Genomic DNA, 23,316 nt, shown 5'->3' with positions numbered 1-23,316 from the left:
TTATAGCTAATTATGCGATATGGGCTTTGCTCATTATTGAAAGCCGTACGGTGACGTATGGTTGTTAATTTCTGTCATTTTGGTCTCTTGTCGAGAGTTGTCTCATTGGCAATCATACAACATCTTCTTTTTTATATTATACGTAATGAGTTTTGTTGTTTTGTCTTGAAGGCCATATGGGAAAATTTTGGTTACATCCGGGACATTTGGATTCGAGGTGATCATTGAGTTGTCTCGTTGGTAATCCTAGTATATGTTCAAAATCTACTTACTTTTTATATGACATGTTTTAGTGGACAAATGTAAAAGTAAAACCACAACACACTTCTATTTTCATTTTTTATATTATATATAAAATGTATCTATAGAAAAATATCATGTAACAATATATACAATAACCAGGGACTTGTATTTTCAGAAATACCATAATTAGTTAGAGCCTAATAGAAACAAACTATATGATTTGTATGTTAAAAAAAAGTAACCCTTCTTCTGTAAATGTTCTACATATAAATGCTTATAATAAAATTGCACAAAACCCATAAAACTATTGAAAATATCTTTAGTTCTTAGTCTGCCTTAAAGAGAAACATAATACTGTTTTTAGAAATCATGTGGTTAGTGAACTACAAAAACATGTGTGGCATCACTGCACGTGGAGACAGCGGTGTAGATTGTCGTAGATAGAGACTATTAACACTCGGATAGAGTCCATGGTGGGGTTCTGCTGAATAAGGTGGCCAATATGGATTCATCATCATTCGTTGTACGTTTGCGTAATTTCCTGCCTCAGCTAACAGTTCTAGTCCGACAGCTGTTTGTCTTTTCCATTTTGTTCTGTAAGATAAACATACATATTATTAATTTCTTTATCACAATGTTGCAATAAAACTCGTGCTTGTTGTTTAGCAAATTGAAATTTGTCGAATTCAAATTATAAAATCTAAAATACAATGTCAGTCGAAGACAATTCATAGTGGAAATAGCATTACATATGACAGATCAACATTGTACATTTTTTTGACAACGAAATATGTAGCTGGTATTGGTAGTTCAGTGTTTAGTTTTATGTTGTATTTTGTATACTGATATTCATCTTGTGGTCTTTTGTTCTGTTTTTGCAGTAGCGTTTTCTGTTTATTTTCGACTTGTGAGTTTGAATGTTCCTGGTGTACGTATCTTTCGCTTTTCCTTTGTACAAAGTAAAATCACTAAAATACCGAACACCGAGGAATATTCAAAATAGAAAGTCCATAATGAAATGGCAAAATCAACTGTTTGTTACTTTTGCTATGGTATTGGACTGCAATTGTAGTATTATATATATATACATAGAAGATAGCTGTTTTTCAATTAGCAATCTCTTAAAAGCTATACCTGCTAGTAATTACCACCGCACATTAAGAAATTTACAATTTCTAAGACGAACATTGAAAATGAACACAATTCTATGGCGTGCTGGATATACTAACCTTCTATTTTGGTACCATGTTTTGACTTGTGTATCTGTCAGGGCGAGTTTAGCTGCTAATTCCATTCGATCTTGAACACTTAAATATTTCTGTCTTTCGAAATGTTTTTCCAGACTATTTAATTGATGGTCCGTAAATGCAGTCCTGGCTTTTCTCGGTTTTTTTGATTTGTTACTGTAATGACAGTGTTCTGAAAATCGATCTGCAAAAATAAAATTTTATTATGAATTAAGATAAATTAAGATAAGAAACGATATATTTTTAGTGACTGTTTTACTGGAATGAAATTATTTTTCTTATAATGGAAGACAGGAAGACGTATTCGATAAAAGTAATTTCCATTCTAAAAAAAATGTTGATACACACAATATAAGAAAACTAAATAAAGATGTTGAATTGTTAAGGGAACATAAAAAAAAGAAATGAAAACCTTTTGATTTATCATGGTAACATTATGGAAATGTCAACTAAGACTATTTTTAACCAACGTTACTAACAAAATATATAAGTTTAAATGTATACATATTTCAAATCATTTCTTAAGGCAACAATTTAGATACATAGGACAACTTATATATTGAGAGTCTTAACAGAAGTATAAGTTATTTGGGAATGTTTAACCTACTGTCGCTTATAGCTTGGTTCATTATTATTTATTGATTTGAACATTAATGTTCTATCTGTAAATTAACAATAGATAAATTGTCTATTACAGTCCCTTAAAAAAGGAGAGATATCTTGCAAATGAAGATACAAGAAATGACTTTAAGAGAAATGGAAATAATAATACACATGAAGATCTATATATCAAATTAACATTTCAAACAAGTTCAACGATTCAATTTTAAAATATCCAAAATATAAAGCATCAAGTGTAAAAACAAAACGACGAGTAAACATATTTATAATGAAAAAAATTAGTATTATCAAAATACACTACCATGTCTATGAGGGATGAAATCTTCTGAGTCTGTATCACATGATTCTTTTAAGTGTGTTTTATCACTACATGAAGTGTCTTTACTCTGGGATTTTCTGTCCGATAAAATGTCAGTTATGAGAAATGAAGGTTTCACTGTTAATTTGGCAGATTTTGAGTTTGTTACACCACATTCGGAACATCCCGGTGAGTTTGATTTATTCGGAAACATTTTTTCTGAATCGCTATATTCATCATCACTGGTGCCATCAATATCCACGTTGTCTTCGGAATCTGAGTAGTGTTCCATAGCAGGATGATAAGTCATATTATTATTGTCTGTACAGATTTTTTTCTTTCTAAAAATTCTGAGATAAGCTTCAAATTAGAATCCAATTCAATAAATGCTGATTTCAGGTAGTCGTTGGTTGAAACAAATTTTAAAATGTAAAATTAATGAGGAAACGTGCTTTTAAAGGCGTTCCATAAATAATAGAAACGTAAATGCGCTATTGAAAATGTAACGGGTACCCAATCACATTGGTGGGCGTGTCTATGTCCAGGTGCACATTTACCTGGTACTTTTAGATTGACAGTTTTGAAGACCATTGATTTTTTTGACATTGTTGCAGTTATTATGATTATTCACAAATATAATTTCATGGCTGGTCTGAATTGAATAATGAACACTAGCGAGGTGTGCAAAGTCAACATGTCGCGTTCCTTACAATCATAAGTTTTTACAAGTAATTTAAAACATGTGGACAGAAATCATTTTCAAATTTTCAAAATTTCAACCTGTAATCTGCCAAAACAGGCGAAATATAGGAAGTAAATGTTCTGAAGCTTAAAATCTTCGTTTATAAGATGTTTATATATAATTGGATTAAAATTTATAACGCCAAATGTTAGAAGCATACATACGATAGGTCACACAAATGTTGGTTAATTTTTAGATTATCACACAGAAAATCGTTCAACTTAGACCATCTGTTTTAAGGTTCAGGAAATATAGTTACACATTTCGGTTAAAGTAGAAATACTTATTCCACATTTCTAGCTCCTTGAATTCGAACATAAAAAAAATTATAATCATACCAAATAACATCCTTCAGATATTTAAAAGATATTAGATTGTCAGATATCAATATTAATATTTTCGAATTTTGACTTACAAGTTTGCATGAAGTCGTCAATCTTCTTAATTTAGAGTTAAAACTTGGAAAGGCATTGAAAATTGTCTCATTCTGAGATATTGACAATTATATCAGCCAGGGCCTTATCTAAAAAATATTTTTCAAGAATATTAATGCATGTAGAATATTTTTTAAAGAGAGTTATATATATGTTTAGATAGAGGAACCGGACGTTTGCGCTTTTTTCATCTGTAACACGATTTGACATTTCCACTCCATACACTATGAACATATGAGGTTAAAATTCTGATACACCTGATATTAAATTGACCGGACATTTGCTCTTTTGACATGCAATCGTCTGACTGCAATTTCAATGAATTGTAATCAATCTTTTTCTCCACTGCGATCGAAACGGTTTTGTTCACTACGACACTCGTCAAAATGTCCACTACGTACATTTGTAACATGAGTTGCACGTTCATATGTGAAGTACAGTCTTATCTTTAACGATAGAAAATGGTTCTCAAATTCAGGAAAAAATGAGATCTTTCTAGTTTATAAAGTAAAACAAGCTGGAATGTTTATAAGAGACATTAAAATGCAATAAGATGTGCGTTTAAAAGCAGTTTCGTAGTTGACAAATGTCCCCTACGAAACAGGACATAAATTATGAAAATGATAGCATTTTAAAGAGTATTTTAGATTTCACTTTTTATTTACAAACAGGTTTATGATAGAGGTATTCAAACTAACTTTAGAAAAAAAAATCCACAAGTTGAGTTTTCATTTTTTTTTTTTTTTTTTTTTTTGGTCTAAAATTCACACTTTTATTGAAAATCGCCCTTATAACTGACACCAATATGCATAACCTTTTGATATATACATGTACCTGTTAAAGATATGGAAAATAAAGCAGCTGTCGAGTCAGGTATTGTGGTACAATTTAAGTTGATATATTATTTTCTTTCAAAGTTTCAATGATATGTGCACGTTTAAGGGTTTTTTGTAGATAAAATGAAGGGGGATTAGCAATATCCCATATCCCAAAAGTGCAAAACTGTTGTTCCTAATTTCTCGTCAAACTGTCTATGGCGAATTCTGATCGTTTTTCCTACTTCATTATGGCATAACAGTGTACGGGAAAGAATGGAATCAGCAGTGACTTCCCGGGGACAAAAATAGCACATATAGCCACCTGCAATAAATGATTTAAAACAATATTTACTACATTTACTATGTTTTTATTCAGGATAAATCAATGTTTTTAGCAATCTTATTTACAAATCAGATGTAGGGTGACACATGCATTTCGCCCGACAATTATTGCCATATATCATAACTTCCATTAAAATTGCCTCTTCGCTCATTCCCATATTTTGTGACATTCCTAGTTCTTGGAGTTTTCTGTATTTCAACATAGTTCATGTTTTCTTGATGATTGTTCACCCTTCCAATTTTATGATATAATAGTGTGTAGCTGTTTTCATTAGAACTATTAATAATATATGAACAAAAAGAAATGGCATAAGATGTTGAGACGTGATCAATTCATCACATCATAATTTCATCATATGCTATCAGATATACGTTTTTAGTGTCAATATCAATAAAACACTATCCAGTTACGATTATCTTCTCATATCTTAATACCATAATTACGATTATCTTTTTTCCGAGTTACGATTATCATCCCGAATGTTTTAACGGCAATTTTCAAAGCGTTCAGACAATTCCAGTGCACCGTTACGATTCAAATATGTAATGGTATAAAAAAAAAAAACCTTGCAGCTGAGTAACTATTGACAAAAACATGCTACATTTGAGAAAAAAATACTGTAAAAGATTTTACCTATATCTGCCGTCGCCATATTGGGATAGTCGTAATTCCAGTTACGAATATCTCTATAATACCAGTGACATTGGCACAGTTTTTAACATATACGTTTAAGTTATGGAGACTAGCAAGGGTCAAAATGTATATGGCTAGATGAATATTTATCATTGAGTAACAATTGGTGAACAGGCAACTCAGTCAGGATTTAAAAAAGATTAATTTGAAACGTTAGGCAAGGGCGAAATACCAGTCAGGACAAATTACAAGAGCTAAATTTGTTCCCAGATTCATTGGGTTTCAGATATCAAGCGAACTAAAAAAGGATCTGTGATTACTATGTACGTTTTTATGTTTACTTTCAGCTAAATAACTATATCAATAAGCTATGCAATGATTTTTTAACACAAATTTTGCTATGAAATAAATTTGCTATGGCCCGACTATTAAACTTTTAACATTTAGGGAAATTATGACTGTTTACTCTCGGCCCCAAGTCTGAATAAAATGTTGAGGGAGGTCATAGGAAGCAAATATTGTAATAGCACAAATGTGTTGTATAAAAAGCACAAATATGCTAAATAAAAAGCACAAACGTGCTATATAAAAAGTGCATAATGTGTTCTATAAAAAGAACAAATGTCCCATTTTAAAAAGAACATATGTCCTATAAAATGAAGCGCAAATGTCCATAAAAAAGTGTAAATCACGGGTATGAGAAATTACAACCCTCACGTGTCGTTTAAATATGAAGCAATGTTTGATTATTTTTAGGAATTGTGTGATATTAGAAAAATTATTAAATTGAAACAATTTGATAATGAAGAAATAAATTATTATTGTTTTCATTGTCAGTTATGCTCTACCCTGTATGCAAGACCTTTTTAACGTCTGTAAAATCGTCAATGCTAAACGACCACAGTTAATGAGCTGCTAACACGTTCTCATTGCTTTTATTTGATTTTGCGAAATTAAATTTGATATATAATAGGCAGTATTACATTTAGTCAGTAGTACATTTGCCAAAGAATATTTGGAAACAGAAGCAAATCTTTCTCAATTCAGTTAAATAAAATGTTTCATGTAAATATTAATAACTTGTATTCACTAACTGACATCGAAAAAAGAAATAAAACAAAAATGGTTCTTTACCCACGGCCGACACTCGGCTAACCGAGAGATTGGTCGGTTAATCTATATTGAGTATGTGGCTATATGGGCGATTGGTCTGTTAATCGGGTTGGTTATACGTCTGTTAAGAGTAAAACGCTTAATTTAATGTTAAACTCTATTAAATATACAGATTTTTGGCATGTTATAAGAACCAAATAAAAAAAAACAAAAGTGTCTGACAAAATGATATCTATCATAGAACATTTTGCACTTGTAAAAACATTTCTTAGTCCGCGCAGTTTTCAGTAAAACTAAAAGGCGTCGCGCAAGTATGTAGTATTTATGCTTATACGCATAGCAATTTTTTTAATAAAAGGCGAAACAAACAAATTTAGACATTATTTAAAGGACAAAAAATAGTACTGTGGTTCTAAAAAATAAATTGACATTAGTAAATATTTCATAATTGTAAAATAACGTGAATAATATCACGTTTTAGTGAAAATTATGGGAATAAAGTCTGTTAATGGGTTGGTCAATTGAAATTGTGTCAGTTAAGAGTTATTTAGCCACGACAATAATTTTGCTACCTTTATATTTTCCCCTTGAAAAGTTTAAGAATGAGATGTTCCTGAGGGAACAAAAATGACAATTCAGTGCCACAGTATCCTAGAAAGAGCATTTTTATTTTGACTTTCTTTGCATTTTATTGAAGGGTGTGTCACTTCAATATAGCGTGATATGGATTGGCCTCTGGAATATGCATGAATTTTTAATTGACGTTTTCAATCAGCCTTAATTTTTGTGTCTGTTCGAAGTAGCACGTTCTTAATTCCGACTGAAAGTGTCTTTCTAATACAACACAGGGTACATATAACGTGTTCTCGTTCACATATGAACATGTGTACGGATTGATAGTTTTAATAGTCTTAGTTGCATGATATTTTTATTAGTTGTTAGTGGCTTTGAACTAGCTGTAAGATAACTGCGAGTACTCTCAGATTTGTTCATTGTGTCTTTTTGTACCGGGCCACGTCCACTTAGATTTTTGTCCATCTGATTAGTTAAGCCTTTTTTAACTGATTTTTATAGTTCGTTCTTATGTTGTACTGTTATACCACTGTCCCAGGTTAGGGGGAGGGTTGGGATCCCGCTAACATGTTTAACCCCGCCACATTATTTTTGTATGTGCCTGTCCCAAGTCAGGAGCCTGTAATTCAGTGGTTGTCGTTTGTTTATGTGTTACATATTTGTTTTTCGTTATTTTTTTACATGAATAAGGCCGTTAGTTTTCTCGTTTTAATTGTTTTACATTGTCTTATCGGGGCCTTTTATAGCTCACTATGCGGTATGGGCTTTGCTCATTGTTGAAGGCCGTAAGGTGACCTATAGTTGTTAATGTCTGTGTATTTTTGGTCTTTTGTGGATAGTTGTCTCATTGGCAATCATACCACATCTTCTTTTTATATGATATTTGTCACTGGACGTTAAATCCTAATTCGTCAGCATCATCCAATTGGTTCTTCTCTTCTATTACTTAATCATATGTTGTTTACAAATCACTCTAAAGAAGTAAACGGAAAGGAACGAATGCAGCTACATTTGGTTATTTTAAGTTTCAATTCATTTTATTCCGCTTAGTTCCTTTATACATAAGTGCAGAGGAGAACTACAGTTGTCTATGGTGGCCGGTAAATTACATTTCACGTTTTCGCGATTTCGCCTTTCATATTCTATGGGGCGAAAACGAAAAAATCACGAAGTCAAAAACGCGAAAACGCGAAGTCGAAAACGAGAATTCGGTTTCGCGTTTTCGACTTCGCAATTTCGCGTTTTCGCCATATAGAATATGAAAGGCGAAAACGCTAAAGCGCTGAAACGCAAAATGGAATTAACCTGCCACCATAGTTGTCCGCATGTAAACTTCTAGAATTTGTCACCAATATAAGTACATCGCACTCCGTTACTGTTTCAACAGTCATCGGTGTTTCATGTATGTATTCTTAAACAAGTATTATTTTTCTTTCGTTTTTTGCAATGTATCACTCTTTACTGTCATTATATGAAATTCTATATTCTGCGTTTCCATCTAGATTCTCGTGTATACCATGAGGGTCCGGATTGGGGGTATATAATTGTTTATTTCTGTATTCTTTAAATTATTATGTCATTTTTTCTACATTTTATATTGTCTTACTCATTATACTTTCTTTATTTTTCATATTTTGTCATCCCAATATATTTTACTTACTGATGTTTAGTTACATTACGACGTTTATCTCTGATTTATATACTGGTTACCAATGTAGATGGCAAATTTGTGTCATTCGTGACAATTAAACAGAATCAATATGATATATGCGATCATTCTTGGATGACATTAATACTACTTTTATATTACACTTTTTGAAACCATTTTTATCAATTTTCAATTTCATGTGTTGTTTCCGTAAATGTTCTGTTTCATTGCTCATGTGTTGTTTTCGTATATTTTAGCCGCTCGTCTTGAGCCTACTCATTTGATCCGATAACACCCCATATAGCAATAAAATTATACTTTTATTGCCATTCATAACTCTTAACAGACCAATTAACAGACCGGGTTTTATACATCCGACCCATTAACAGACCAAGTTTTAAATAAATATTGATTTATGTCACCAAAATACAGATTTTAGTGTAGATTTTTCACACAATGATATCAATATGGTTAACAAAAATAATACCTTTCTTTTTTTGATGTTCAAAATATTGAATTCAAGTAAATTTAACCAATGTGTCATTTTGTGTACATTTTATGTGTGTAAAATGTGTATAAATTTATTGATGAGTAACCCGCCTTTTCATTTTATAGATCGTACATCGAAGCTAGAAAAATAATAATTACACCACTGAATTCAGTACATTGAATTGTTTTGTTAGACATGAATACTTTTTATGATGAAAATATATTTAGAAAGTTATACAATGAAACATGCTGAACTTTCAATGATTTTCTCGATAACACCTGATTAACAGACTTTAGCCAACCCGACTAACAGACCAACCGCCGATATAGCCACATACTCAATATAGATTAACCGACCAATATCTCGGTTAGCCGAGTGTCGGCCGTGTTACCGGTCTTCAGCTTAACTGTGAATCTACAAACTCTCGGGGTGGTGTGAACCATGTATGGGTACTAAAAAAACAAAACATCAAAGGATCAGCAGGAATATATACGATAAAACACCATCTCTTCGTGCAAATAATACGAAAATAATATCTTTACGCGATCAATCCTACAGATTAAAGGAGTTCGTCGAATTTTGTTTCCTAAAATCGAATGACAAACACAAAATACGAAGGACGAATGCAGATAGAGACAAGTCTAATTTTGTAAAGAAAATCTGTTTGAAACTTTAGGCTGTTTTCTGCTCTTTGGTTGGGTTGTTGTCTCTTTGCCACATTCCCCATTTCCATTCTCAACTTTGCATCTTAAAATATTGATCGTTTCAATGAAAACATCATTGTTGTATTCAGACCATCAGGTTGTGAACTGAACTTTGTGACAAAATAAATTATTTCCTTTTTTCAATTGTGAACTTTTACATTTCTAAGTAGCGACATTCTAGCTGCATATGCAATCGGATTATGTATCTTCATTTTCTCCGATATATTGGGGGCGTTTGTTAACAACATGTAAAAGGGTGCTTTAGTTGTAAAGTTAAGCCACCCCTCCGAAAATATGGTTGACATTTATAGTTTATGTGTCATATTTGACTACGGATATGTTATACTTGATGCACCTTACATTATCGGAAGCGACTTATCATATTTTTATTTGCTTGAGCAACATGACAGGTGCAACGTGTGGAACATGATCTGCTGAACCTCCGAGGCACTTGAGTTCATCCCCGGTTATTGGCGTATCTGTGGTAATATAGAACATAGTGTTTTCAAAACCCTTATAACTAACATTTATTTGAGAGGGGAAAGAACATAACTAATTGAATTGGTTTTGTGTGTAGTAAAAAAGGGACGAAAGATACCAAAGGGACAGTCAAACTCATAAATCTAAAACAAACTGACAACGCCATGGCTAAAAATGAAAAGGACAGACAAACAACAGCACACATGACACAACATAGAAAACTAAAGAATAAACAACACGAACCCCACCAAAAAACTAGGGGTGATCTCAGGTGCTCCGGAAGGGTAAACATATCCTGCTCCACATGTGGCACCCGTCATGTTGCTTATGTGAAAACAAATCAATATATCATCTGACCCTGATTTTGTTTTATTAAGTTAAAAGATACATAAGAGGTATGGCTTCACCGTTATAACCATGTTTGGTCCTGCATCCTGTCGATACATATATTGCACAAGGCCAGACTGTTTATAACTTTTTTTAAACTTTGAATCCCTTGTATGTGCTCTGTTTGAAATTAAAACATGGCTTATTTATAAGATGGAATTAGTTTTGAACGAACTATCAGTAACCGAGAGCAGTCTTTGAACGATGCCTTTAGATTTTGTCTTTTTGTCAGGGTTAACTTTTCCGTGTTAAAGCTTTAAGCTCAATGTGTATGATCAAGTTTGAACTAAAAGTAAAATAAAAAAGAATAGTAAAATTCCCTGTATGATCAAAATGTATTTTTGAGATTTGTATTCATCATCGATACTTTTTTTTCATGACACAGTTATGTATTCTGTGAATCTTTATTTCTTCATGCGTGGGTCATTATTGAAAAATGATTTGGCTTACAAACTACTATAAACTCTATTTATACTGTAAAATCACAGATGGTGTTGCGTAGTGTAATAAAAAAAAATGTAAACCTAAAAAGATATTAGAGTTGTAATGATTTAGTACATTTAAGTGAAGGTCGTATGATGACATTGTGTTTGTCTACTTTTATAGGAATAAAAGGAGATGTGGTATGTACGCCCAAACCAAAAGACACAGACAAAACAACGTAATGTGTTCAATTTTGAAATAACCTTATTAAAATTTTTAAAATTATAAAACGTTTCAATGTGTTATGTTTTATAACATAAATTCCAACTTACAAATACAACACATAAATACATCCCAATTTTCCAAATCTTCCTGGTTATTCGTGCATGAATTATCGGAGCTTTCTGGGTCTCATTTTTAAAGTTCCGAACCCTCAGTCATGGTACTAGATTTGTATTTTTAAAAACTATTATTTCAAAATCGAGTAAATTATTTCACATATGGAACGGGGACCCAATTATTTGCCCCATTGGAACGCATTGAAAATCATAGTAAATACATAGGGTCCTGTTCAATAAATAATTTTGATAGCCACCTTGGGACTTCTGGTTCATGTTAGGCATTCATTTAGAAGTGTCTAAGTGCAATCTCAGTGCCTCATGACCGGCATTCCGTTGCAAAATTTTGTTTTTATTGACAACAGGGTCAGTCTGTCTACTTCCGGGAAAGAATAAAGGCTAGAATTTAGGCAATTTACTCTATGTACTGACGCCAGATTACATTTAAATCAATCAAAATTTTTACAGAAATTCAAACTAGAAAGCCTACCCTTTCAAATAAAACTACATTCAGTTACAGAACTAGTGAAATAATAACACTACACAATTTATAACAAAAGTTATATATTTTTTTTAAGAACTACATTCGTGGGTACCGGACTGGTTGCCCTAACTGGGATCCTATTCCTGTCAGACTTTATTTTTTTTCCCAGACTTAAAACTGCACTTTTAAAATAAAGATATACATCTCAGTAGTTATTGTGCAAAGTTTCAAAAAATTTGATCAAACAGTTACAGAATTATAGATCCTTATCTATAACATCTCAAATACCAGAAAATTGATCTGAGAAAATCTTAAATTCATGAAGAAAATATGCTAAAAATCAGCAAAACTTTTTTATTTCAAGAGATATTTACATTCTGTAAATTGCATAAGGTAGACAAATTCATTCTTTGTATGGAAATCTAGTTGAAACCAAAATTTGTTTAAAAATAAATTAAAAATATTATTTTTTTCAATTAAAATTAAAAAATCTTCTGTTTTAAAGAATTACATATGCAAAACAAGCATACCCCATAAACAATGGTATAAAATATGAGACAAAGTCTTCAAATAGTCTGTTAAGTTCATTTAAAATACAATATAAGAGGCTAGATGCAGAGAAGTTCTCACTTGTAGCTAAAACCAGTCAAACAGCACCTCCTATAGTTTAACAGATGTGAAGGGAAATCCTTGATCTTCCTGACCGCCTAACGCTACTGTGCGTTGTTGTACTTTTGACTGCTCTAAATGTCCCACTAGTTCATATGTGTGTTCTCTTGGACACTGAAACTGTTGGTGGCTGGGATCCATGTACTTTTAGTCCAAGTTCACCAACCTGAATATAGATAACAAAGACAAGTTAATAATGCAGGAACTTTTAAAAATGAAACTTAGGAAAGAAGCATTAATTAAAATGAAATTCAAACAGTGAAACTATTAAAAGAGCACTAAGTGTTTCCTTAACCAGAAGCAGATCTCCAAAAGTTCCAAAACCAAGGAAGATATAGCTCTATTCATTTACTGCTGAAATAGATACAGATAAAATTAACGGTCCTTTTAAGGACCATCAAAATCTTTAAAAGGGAGTCTTAAATTGTTGTACATTGAGTTTAAATTGCTTGTATAAGCTATATTATAGCCCTACCCCTTAAATATCTTCCAAAAAATGTAAAATTAGAGAGCCCCTGGCAAGTGTTTCTGAGTTCACACAATAATATGTGGCTATGTATGTGATGCGGCTCTAAATAAATGTTAGCTGGATTCGCACACAACTTTCATAACTGAACCGTGGCACTTAAATGATTTATTTAATAGCCACAATTTATCAAAAACTTATTAAAAACCTAAAACTGAAACTATGGGTTTATTTTCTGTTTCCAGGTCCCAGAAATAAGATATTAGAAAGAAATAAGCCCATATTTTCCATCTTTCACTGTCCCCTGATCCCATATAACACATTTATTATTTCTTTCCCTGTGACTTTTTCTAATACTATTTGCTGATATTTTTCAAAAATCCCTCCATTTTAACTTGCAAGTGTAGGAATACATATTACAGACAACTATGACCTTTCTGTGACCCCCTTTTAAACTTTAAATTGAAAAACAAACTTTTTTAAATTTCATAAATTTAAATTTCAATTTAATTTAAAAAGTTTAATTCAAATTTTAAAAATAATTACACCATTGTTTTCCTTATTAAATTTTGAAGCCTGTAGCCAAATTTCATCCATGAAACTTTAAAAATGAGCTGACAATTGCAGATTAAAATGTTCAAAACATGCTCTCTGACAGGAACGGGGACCCAATTATTTGCCCCATTGGAACGCATTGAAAATCATAGTAAATACATAGGGTCCTGTTCAATAAATAATTTTGATAGCCACCTTGGGACTTCTGGTTCATGTTAGGCATTCATTTAGAAGTGTCTAAGTGCAATCTCAGTGCCTCATGACCGGCATTCCGTTGCAAAATTTTGTTTTTATTGACAACAGGGTCAGTCTGTCTACTTCCGGGAAAGAATAAAGGCTAGAATTTAGGCAATTTACTCTATGTACTGACGCCAGATTACATTTAAATCAATCAAAATTTTTACAGAAATTCAAACTAGAAAGCCTACCCTTTCAAATAAAACTACATTCAGTTACAGAACTAGTGAAATAATAACACTACACAATTTATAACAAAAGTTATATATTTTTTTTAAGAACTACATTCGTGGGTACCGGACTGGTTGCCCTAACTGGGATCCTATTCCATATTAATTATAGCATGCACTAATAAATCCTTATCATGATTTTTGGACAAATTTACAAATGACAATGATTTAAATAATGAGCCTCAAGTGGCCAATGTATATAAAAAGAAGCAACAACCACTGGCGAAAATTGAGATTTTGGGTGCATCGTCCATTGGCAAATATTACGGAGATATTAAGGACGATGTCGCATAATAATCCTATACTGTATCTTTTATGTGCCCTTTCTTGACATTACTATTTAAACCAACTGATTCTAAGATGTTAACCATTACGTAATAATAAAAGAATTTTCCGAAATACTTTCACCATCTGCTAAGCCGTGTTGTTCTTTTCGAGTCTTCTGTTCTGCATTTGAAGATAACACATGCTTAAGGTGTTTTTGTTTTTACATATGATCAAAACACATAAATGCACATCATATGATTATGCGAGTCATGTAGTCGGTAGTCATATAGAACTAAGGAGTTTTTTAATTTGCATTTTTCTTTTTTTCTTCATATAAACTTGCATTAAACTATGCTTTAGATACACTTCGTCAATAGAATACAATGTATGCTGTTACTTTTTTTTTAAAGTTAAATAAATATTATCGAAATGAAACAAAATAATTAATAATCGATAAAGCTCAATTGACCTTAAACTTAAATAAATTATGTATGTGGAAGGAAATTCTACGAGGTACTAAGACTTATTAATGAGAACGATTCCTAATAGACCATTCATGAGGTGGACGGTACTTGATGTATCCAACGTATGGATTCAAAATTTAAAACAAAGATAGAAGACAAGGAATTGTAATGAGCTTGTTAAAGATAAACACAATAAAATTTCTCCATTGAATCGCATTACTTATTCTTTTAGACTGAAAATATCAAAGAGAACTCCGTGATCTTCAGTTTTGAACAAATGATATAGGTTGTTTGTTCGTTTTTTTTTACATGTTGAGAGGGTGTTCGTTTTACTTTTCCAGATAACGAAAATACGCAAAATCATCCGGTTGGAATGGGGATACTAAATACGATGCCCTGAGATTTGTGAGTGACACACTCTCATAGTAATAAAACACAAGACCAGACAGTTCCAGTAAACTTCAATTAATCATATTTATGAATGAAATACATCAAAAGACTATATTTCAGGAAAGTTAAAGTCGGCGGAATTATCAGTATGAACAATCTGTGTTAGGTTTTGATAAAAAAAAAAAAAAGACCTTTTGAAATGAAAAGTTCATAGAAACCATTTAAAATAGACAAATATATAATGCAAAACCTACAAACAATTAAACAAGTGATCTCATTGATACACCTTATGTCATGGATAGTGACATTTGTAAACTAGAAAATACAAATGAATACGTTCCGAGCATGTGTGTTTCATCATCCTTGAAATAACTTCATTAATTTATCATAATTCTAACATTACGGGTCCATCCCGAGGGATTTGTTTTAGTTTGAATTAAACCGTTAGAGTGATTTGGGGAAATATCTTCATAATGGGCATTCATAAAAACTCTATTAGCTGGAAACAAGTTGAATCATTTAAAGGTAAACCGTTTAATGCTTGGATTAAGACCTTTAATTATCTATCATAACTTGATGTTACATAGGATCAAAATATCATGAAAATTTTAACGGTTTGTCCAGTCTCATTGCGCAATTGAAAGAGAACTTGTCATGCGTGCAATATTTCAATTTCCTTTCATTGTCATTTATGGATAAACGCAAACCTGACTTTATGTGACACATGGGCATTATTAATTTAGATTCAAATGCTAAAATAAGAATGTTTAGAGTTATGTTAAATGTCATTTACTGCTCAATTAAAAATTCACGACTCTTTAGAAACAGCCATTGTATGAAGCGAAGATAGATTATCAGTGAAAATAAATCTAAATGCTTCCAACACAATCAAGGGCTATCAAGTTCACTGGTGTGATCGATTCGTAATCTCGATCGATAAGGTGATTAATTAAATGTTATTTTCAAATACAATTTCAAAACATCTTGTCAACGTCTAAGTTAATATTCTGAATTAAAGATAAAGTCAATCACAAGCATTTTCGTAAGAAACTTGTTTTTTTCATTTTGAAAATTTAAATCGAATGACAAGAACTTATTTTTTAGGTGTTGATAACGGGTTAACCTTGTCAAAGATTATTAGAAACTAGTTAATTGCAGTATTTAACTAAGGCAGACGCCAGGGGGCTAAATGACGTCTAATATTACCACCGAAGATGGCAAAACCCTTCATCAAAAAAAGCAAATTGGCCAATTAAAACTTTCATTGGCTTTCTAAATAAGCTTAAGAAATAAATTTAAATTCTAAATATTGTCTTTAAAAAAATAATTGTGTTATAATTACTGAAAGCTTTTCTTTTCTTTCGCTCTTAAGATGTCTCGTTTATGACTCACATAAGCAAATATTTCCATTCCACATAATTTTGAAGACCAACAAATTTCACTTTTTTATTGTTTTGGAGTAAATGGTTCCAATTAACATTCTCTATGTTGTGTCTAAATTTCTATGACATGTGCGTCACCTAATTAGCTGCACGTCTACGTGGTGGTGTTTTTTTTTTTTTTTTTTTGTTTTTTTTTTTATTGTTTTTTATTTGGATTAGATGCAGGAAAAACTTACATTTGTACCAGTCTTTCAAATGACATAATGAATGTTAAAACATAAGAAAACACCATTAGCAGAAGAAACGAGACCAAATGATTTGAAATGATCCTGTTAAAAAATCGTTAAAAACTACGTAAGTTGTGGCACATGGTGGTAGGCTTCCTTGATTTTTTTTTATTCCAATCAATATTTAAAAGACATCTTTATATCTACCAACATAAAACATTATTATTCTATGTAATGTTTTAAACCGAATGCATTATTGTTAAACAACTTAAAGGCAATCTAATTACAAACATTTCCATTGTCGCATCCTTACCGATTTTAGGTATACGGGTGAATTAGATTGTTAAAAGAGAGGATAATATACTATTAATAATATGTCCAAGGCTTTGATTGTCAGTAGGCTTACCAATAATACTCATCGACTAACTTATCTTCCGCTTAAGGATTAATCTTTTCTTACCATACCGTGACATAAATCTCAAACTTTAACATGTAGAGATCATCGTAGGTGGGGCATAAAAAGGTCGCTTTCTTTTCTATTTCTTTGAACGACTCTTGCATAATGGAAGTTTTCTTGGTACTGCTTCAGCTTAATTTGATTTTGTTATTATTATTGCTTTGTTTTGATTTTGTTTTGTCTGAACAGTTTATTTGTGTGTGTGTGTGTGTTTTTTGGAGTGTCTATATGCACCCCTTTTGTGTCCTATAGTATAGCAATAAGCCCAAAGCAGTAAGACCCACTCTGAGAGGAAGTCAGGTTTGACTGTGCGGGATGTACTAAAATGCACTGTCGGTTATTGAAATTTCCCCATCTATTTTAGAAAGACAATATGACTGCATTGGATATTCTTTTACGCGGTCATTACCGGTCGTTCTGGTAACCATTCGTAGAAGGTTTTGAAAAATATTTGGAAAATATGCCTTTTACAAGTATGTTCACAATTCTTTGCAAATAGTTCATTTTCATTAAAATGTCTTGGATTTTTTAAAAAAAAAACCGACAGTTTTTCTGAATATATGTGTTATAAGGCCTAATCAAATTTTCATAAAAATCATTACAAAGAATCTACCTACAAAATCAAAACGATGTCAAAAAAGAGAGGTCAATGTACTCGTTTTCAGACTAATGATTAAAAACAGTAAAAAAATGCATCTTTTTCAGATATGTCGCCGTTTGATATCGCTAAAAATGACATTTTACGTAAGAAACGTCATTGTCTGACAAAGACGTGTCACGGTACTTTTCTATCCCAAATTCATGTATTTGGTTTTGATGTTATATTGGTTATTCTCATCGGATGTTGTCTAAATTAAATGCTTAGTCCGTTGCTGTGTGTGTTACATTTTAATGTTGTGTCGTTGTTCTCCTCTAATAGTATAGATTGCATAACAGTGTGGTCGACAGTAAAACGTTTGTAGGTTGTAACTTGTTTGTCAACGGCTATGATTTTATGCTCACCCAGTCTGTCAGAGGCCTTCCAGTGTGGATTGAAATATTCACTTGTTACACATTCCGATACATAAAATGAAACTTTCTTTTTACAAAGCTTGAAAGGAATTTGTTTTAAATATTTATTATAATCATCACATACAACCGTGTTATTTATAAGAATAATAATGTTCAGAGATGATATTATTTAAAAATAATAAAAAAAAATAGGTTTATCCATTGTAAAAAAAACTATTAAGTTGATGGGGTTAATTCACAAAATATCTCATTGATTAAGAGCACAACTACTTCTACGGTGTGATCATTTAAGAATGGCCTACTATTTATTTAATGCGTATACATGTGGGTTTTGTTTGTGAAGAGTTCTGGATAATTAAAAAATCATTTGATTTCTTTGTTTAATACCATAAAACGATTCATTCTTTCAGATATTTGTCACTTTGCCTTATCTTCAAGTCCAACACAATTTCTCGCGTTTCTTACAAAACTTATATTCTTGTGATGTATTCTTTTGTTGAAAAACAAATGTATAGATATAGATAGATATAGGAAGATGTGGTATGAGTGCCAATGAGACAACTCTCCTCCCAAGTTATAATTCATAAAAGTAAACCATTATAGGTCAAGGTACGACCTGCAACACGAAGCCTTGGCTCACACCGAACAGCAAGTTATAGAGGGCCCCAAAACTACTAGTGTAAAACCATTCAAACGGGAAAACCAACGAGAAACGAAAAACACATATGAACTACATAAACAGACGACATCATGCATTGTAACTTTTAAAGCCAATTAAGTAAAAAAAAAAATCTGAAATAACGTACGATATCATATTAGGAAAATTGATGGTCAAACCATAACAAAAAATCAAGTAAAGAATTTTAAGTATTCAACCTTTATAGCTTGCTGTTGGGTGTGAGCCAAGACTCCGTGTTGAAGGCTATTTTATTTTTTATTTATTTTCAAATTACAAAGGTTATTCCTGATAAGTATTTTTAATTATTTTATTTAGGCGTTTAGAACCTTTGGTGACCTCACAGTTTAAATTTCTATGATAAGTACGTCGTGAGCAGTGGGCATTACAGACGAACGTTCACCTAATTTTCCCCAGTCAATGAATGGCCATAGCTACACTGTTATGAATTTCATTCTATTTAATGCGTTTCCCTCAGTTTTAGTTTGTTACCCTGATTTTTTTTTGTCCATAGATTTATGAGTTTTGAACAGCGGTATACTACTGTTGCCTTTATTTGTAACTGTATCATATGCCCTTAGATTGGTGCAAATGACGATGAACGATAGAAGCAAAACAGGGACCAAAATAACGGTCTAACAAAACAATTTCAAACGTGATGGTATCAACATTTGTTCAAGAAAAAAACAAAATAAATACAATCGGTAGGTCCTGTAATAGAGGCCGTATTTAGACTGCTAATGGAAAATTAGGGAAAATAGAATAGGGACAGTAATTTTGTCTTTCAACAGGCCATTTACAGACACATTAATGAGTTGTTGCAAGGGTTGTTTAACGTCCGAGGAGCATTTCACTCTCTTTACACGAGGTATCGGAGTTAACGTCACCATTCTGGCCTGACGTGGCTGCGTCACTTTTGCAAGGATTCCTGCCAGAGGAAGACCAATAATGACAATTTTTTATATTCCCCAGTCACCCTTGCGCGGCAGAATTTAAGGTGAAAAAAGTCCAATCAAGCTGTGTTTCGGGACTTGGTAAACAGATGGTTAAATGTCTGAACTTTCAGCGTAGACTAATACTTGTAATTTATCTCAGAAAGGAATCTCAATGTATTGTTCGAACTTTTTCATTGATATTAAAATAAAAGATAATCTTTATTAGTTTTCATTGTTCTTTGTGGGGATGTATTGGTAATTACTCTTGTGTAGATTACTATGCTTAAAAAAACAATTAAAAGTAAAACTCGTGAAAAAAACTGTATTAAAATCTATTGTCTTCATTGTATTTATGATTAGAAGTTAGCTATTTTGGCGAATAAACAAAAACTTTAAGACTTTCTCCTTTTTAAGTGCCTGTCTAATTTTACCCAATTATGGAGGTGAAAAACGTTAACTCAAGATACCTCTTAGCATGAGATATATTCATATTTTTTTTTATTAAAATAAAGGGGATATAGATTGCATTGACTATCTCTAATAAGGTATGTAAAACATTACAGAATATTTTGATCGTTATGACATACTTGGTCTATTTTAACAAAAATTCTTATTAGTTTAACTACAACAAAGGGGGATAATTTCCTGTTTATTTTCTACTTTGTGCAATTAAGTAATCTCTTTTGAAAGTTTTTCATTTTGTTTGTTAATAAAGACCGGAATTCATCATTGCCATAATTAAAGAGTCCGTTGTTAGACTAGTCAGTCAGATGTTATCGATAAACGCGAAATTGTTGAGATAAAAAAGTCAAATACCCTTGTCATTTTAAAAGATGACAGTTTTCACTTTGCTTGTATTTTTCCCCTAACTGGCAGACGTTTAATATGTACGCAGCTGTTAAGTGGCTTTTTTTTTATTCCAACTACATTAACGTATGACGTCTTACTTTTAGTGAACAAATTCACTTGCGGTTTAATAATTTAAATTTAATTTTCTAATAACAAAATTATCAATCTTCATGTGATTTGCATAAAATAAAGTTTGCATAAAATAAAATAACATTTTTTTAATCTAAAATCATAATATCAAAAATAATGACAAGAGAAATTTATCGTTGGTTGGTGTATGTCTGTCATATTGTTTTTCGTAAATTGTAATATATATATATATATATCCGATGGATACATCTGTTGTAGGGTTGTCACTGACTCAGACGTACTTATATATATATATATATATATATATATATATATATATATATATATATAAGTGCCTATAAATAATTAGGCCGTTAACTTTCTCGTTTAAAGTGTTTCACATTTGTCAAGTCAGAGCCTTATACAACTGACTATATGGTATGTGTCCATTTTCATATAGAAGGCCGTACGTTCGCCAATAATTACTTACATCCACTTCATTTAAACTCGATTGAAAAGTTGTCTCATTGGTTATCATACCACATCTCCTTTTTTATATTGCACATAAAATAGAAAACCAACTGCACGTGCAGTGTCCGACAATCATTGGAAAGCCAGCGTTAAGATGTTCGAGATTTCAGATTATTGGTTAGTTTCGTTATGTTATTCAAACTCAAGCCCTCCGTAATTCAAAGTACGGTACTGGTCCTTCATATCATGTCATGGTATAAACAGACAAATCAGATACCTTGTTCCGGTATCGCACCATATTATTGGATCTCGGTACTACATATACAACAGGTAAAACATATCAACTTCTTATTTGCATGATTACAAAATCCATTGTTTTGCAAACAACAATTTGATCCTTATCAGTCGATTCTTATATTTCACACACATATATATATAAATCATAACTTTAACTCTGTGAATTATTATTTTACTTAAGGTAACTTAAAAATCGGTCCATATTTAAGGTATATATATATATATATATATATATATATATATATGTGTATATATATATATATATATATATATATATGTGTGTGTGTGAAATATAAGAATCGACTGATAAGGATCAAATTGTTGTTTAACGTAACGTTTCTATTTGTGCTATTGGTAAAACATTAGTTATCCTGATGCTGTTCGAACATTTATGCGATGTGTAATTATCGTTGAAATTTAACTTGAAGTAATTAGTTACCTTAAGTAAAATAATAATTCACAGAGTTAAAGTTATGATTTATCAATGAATTTTGAATAATTCCGAGTTTAAAGACAACGGATGTTATTCGCTGATAGTAACATAGTTTTGCTTCAGTTCTTGGTGCAGTTCTTGTTGCCTTATCAATGGTTTTTATTGTATAGTCGCCGTCACGTAAAACTGGCACCATGTTTTTTGCATTAATTAACATATATATATATATATATATATATATGTTAATTAATGCAATTGAACTTGGAAGAAATAAAACAACAGCTCCATACTTCCTTCATAAATCTATGCATCTTTTTTATAATCATTATTTGAGTTTTCCTATTGTCAACCTCTCATTCTGATAATATAATAGTCAGATACCCATATTCCACATCTTCCAAATTTATGATTTATCAATGAATTTTGAATAATTCCGAGTTTAAAGACAACGGATGTTATTCGCTGATAGTAACATAGTTTTGCTTCAGTTCTTGGTGCAGTTCTTGTTGCCTTATCAATGGTTTTTATTGTATAGTCGCCGTCACGTAAAACTGGCACCATGTTTTTTGTCAAAATTTTCTTAAATATCGACCGTGTTTACTAAAGATCATGTTTGTCTATTAGCGGAAGATAAATCCTGTCCAAATATCTACTACTGTCCAACCTTTTATTGTGTTTGCAATGTATAATCCTGACCTTCACATAATCCAAGATTATTTTGTATGGTGGAATCCGACATTGTTGTTACCATTTTCTTGTGTCTCTCGAAGCTTTTTGTCATCTTTTCGTAAAAAACGCGGACAATTGTATCATCAATGACAATGATTTTTTTACAAAAAACATGGTGCCAATTTTACGTGACGGCGACATAGATTTTCTTTTACTGTTATACGTTATACATTTCATTTAATTTTAGCCATTGGATTGTCTCTTTGTATGGTGTATTGGGGTCTCTCGATATCTTAAAATTCGTTTGAATGTATGGTGTTCCGCTAGAGACACCCACTTTAATGATCGTGACCAGTCAAATAACAAGTATCTTAGATGAAGATAGGAGGATGGGTGTTATTATGTGTAGAATGTTACAGCAGAATTGCATGGTCAGCGAAGAATCGTGTATGTGGTTATCACCAAAACTTTTGACAGAACATTCCAATGGCTCAAAACGCTAAACAAAAGTTGTTATCCTACAATAAACAAAGAGATTAAAGT

At 31.7% G+C, this 23,316-nt stretch overlaps 1 protein-coding gene across 1 annotated transcript; it reads right to left on the bottom strand.

Moving 5' to 3' along the window:
- Window positions 1-376: 376 nt before the first annotated feature.
- Window positions 377-2,832, bottom strand: LOC143063337 (uncharacterized). Its single transcript, XM_076235437.1, has 3 exons — window positions 2,413-2,832; window positions 1,473-1,674; window positions 377-837 (listed from the first exon to the last, which is right to left on the bottom strand). Exons 1-3 carry the CDS (start codon window positions 2,717-2,719, stop codon window positions 627-629), a joined length of 720 nt encoding a protein of 239 aa, XP_076091552.1. The 5' UTR covers window positions 2,720-2,832; the 3' UTR covers window positions 377-626.
- Window positions 2,833-23,316: the final 20,484 nt, after the last annotated feature.

Source organism: Mytilus galloprovincialis, chromosome 2, assembly GCF_965363235.1.
Source record: "Mytilus galloprovincialis chromosome 2, xbMytGall1.hap1.1, whole genome shotgun sequence".
NCBI lineage: Eukaryota > Metazoa > Mollusca > Bivalvia > Mytilida > Mytilidae > Mytilus > Mytilus galloprovincialis.
Note: the sequence above shows the minus strand (reverse complement) of the source record. Positions and strands in the feature narration are given on the sequence as shown.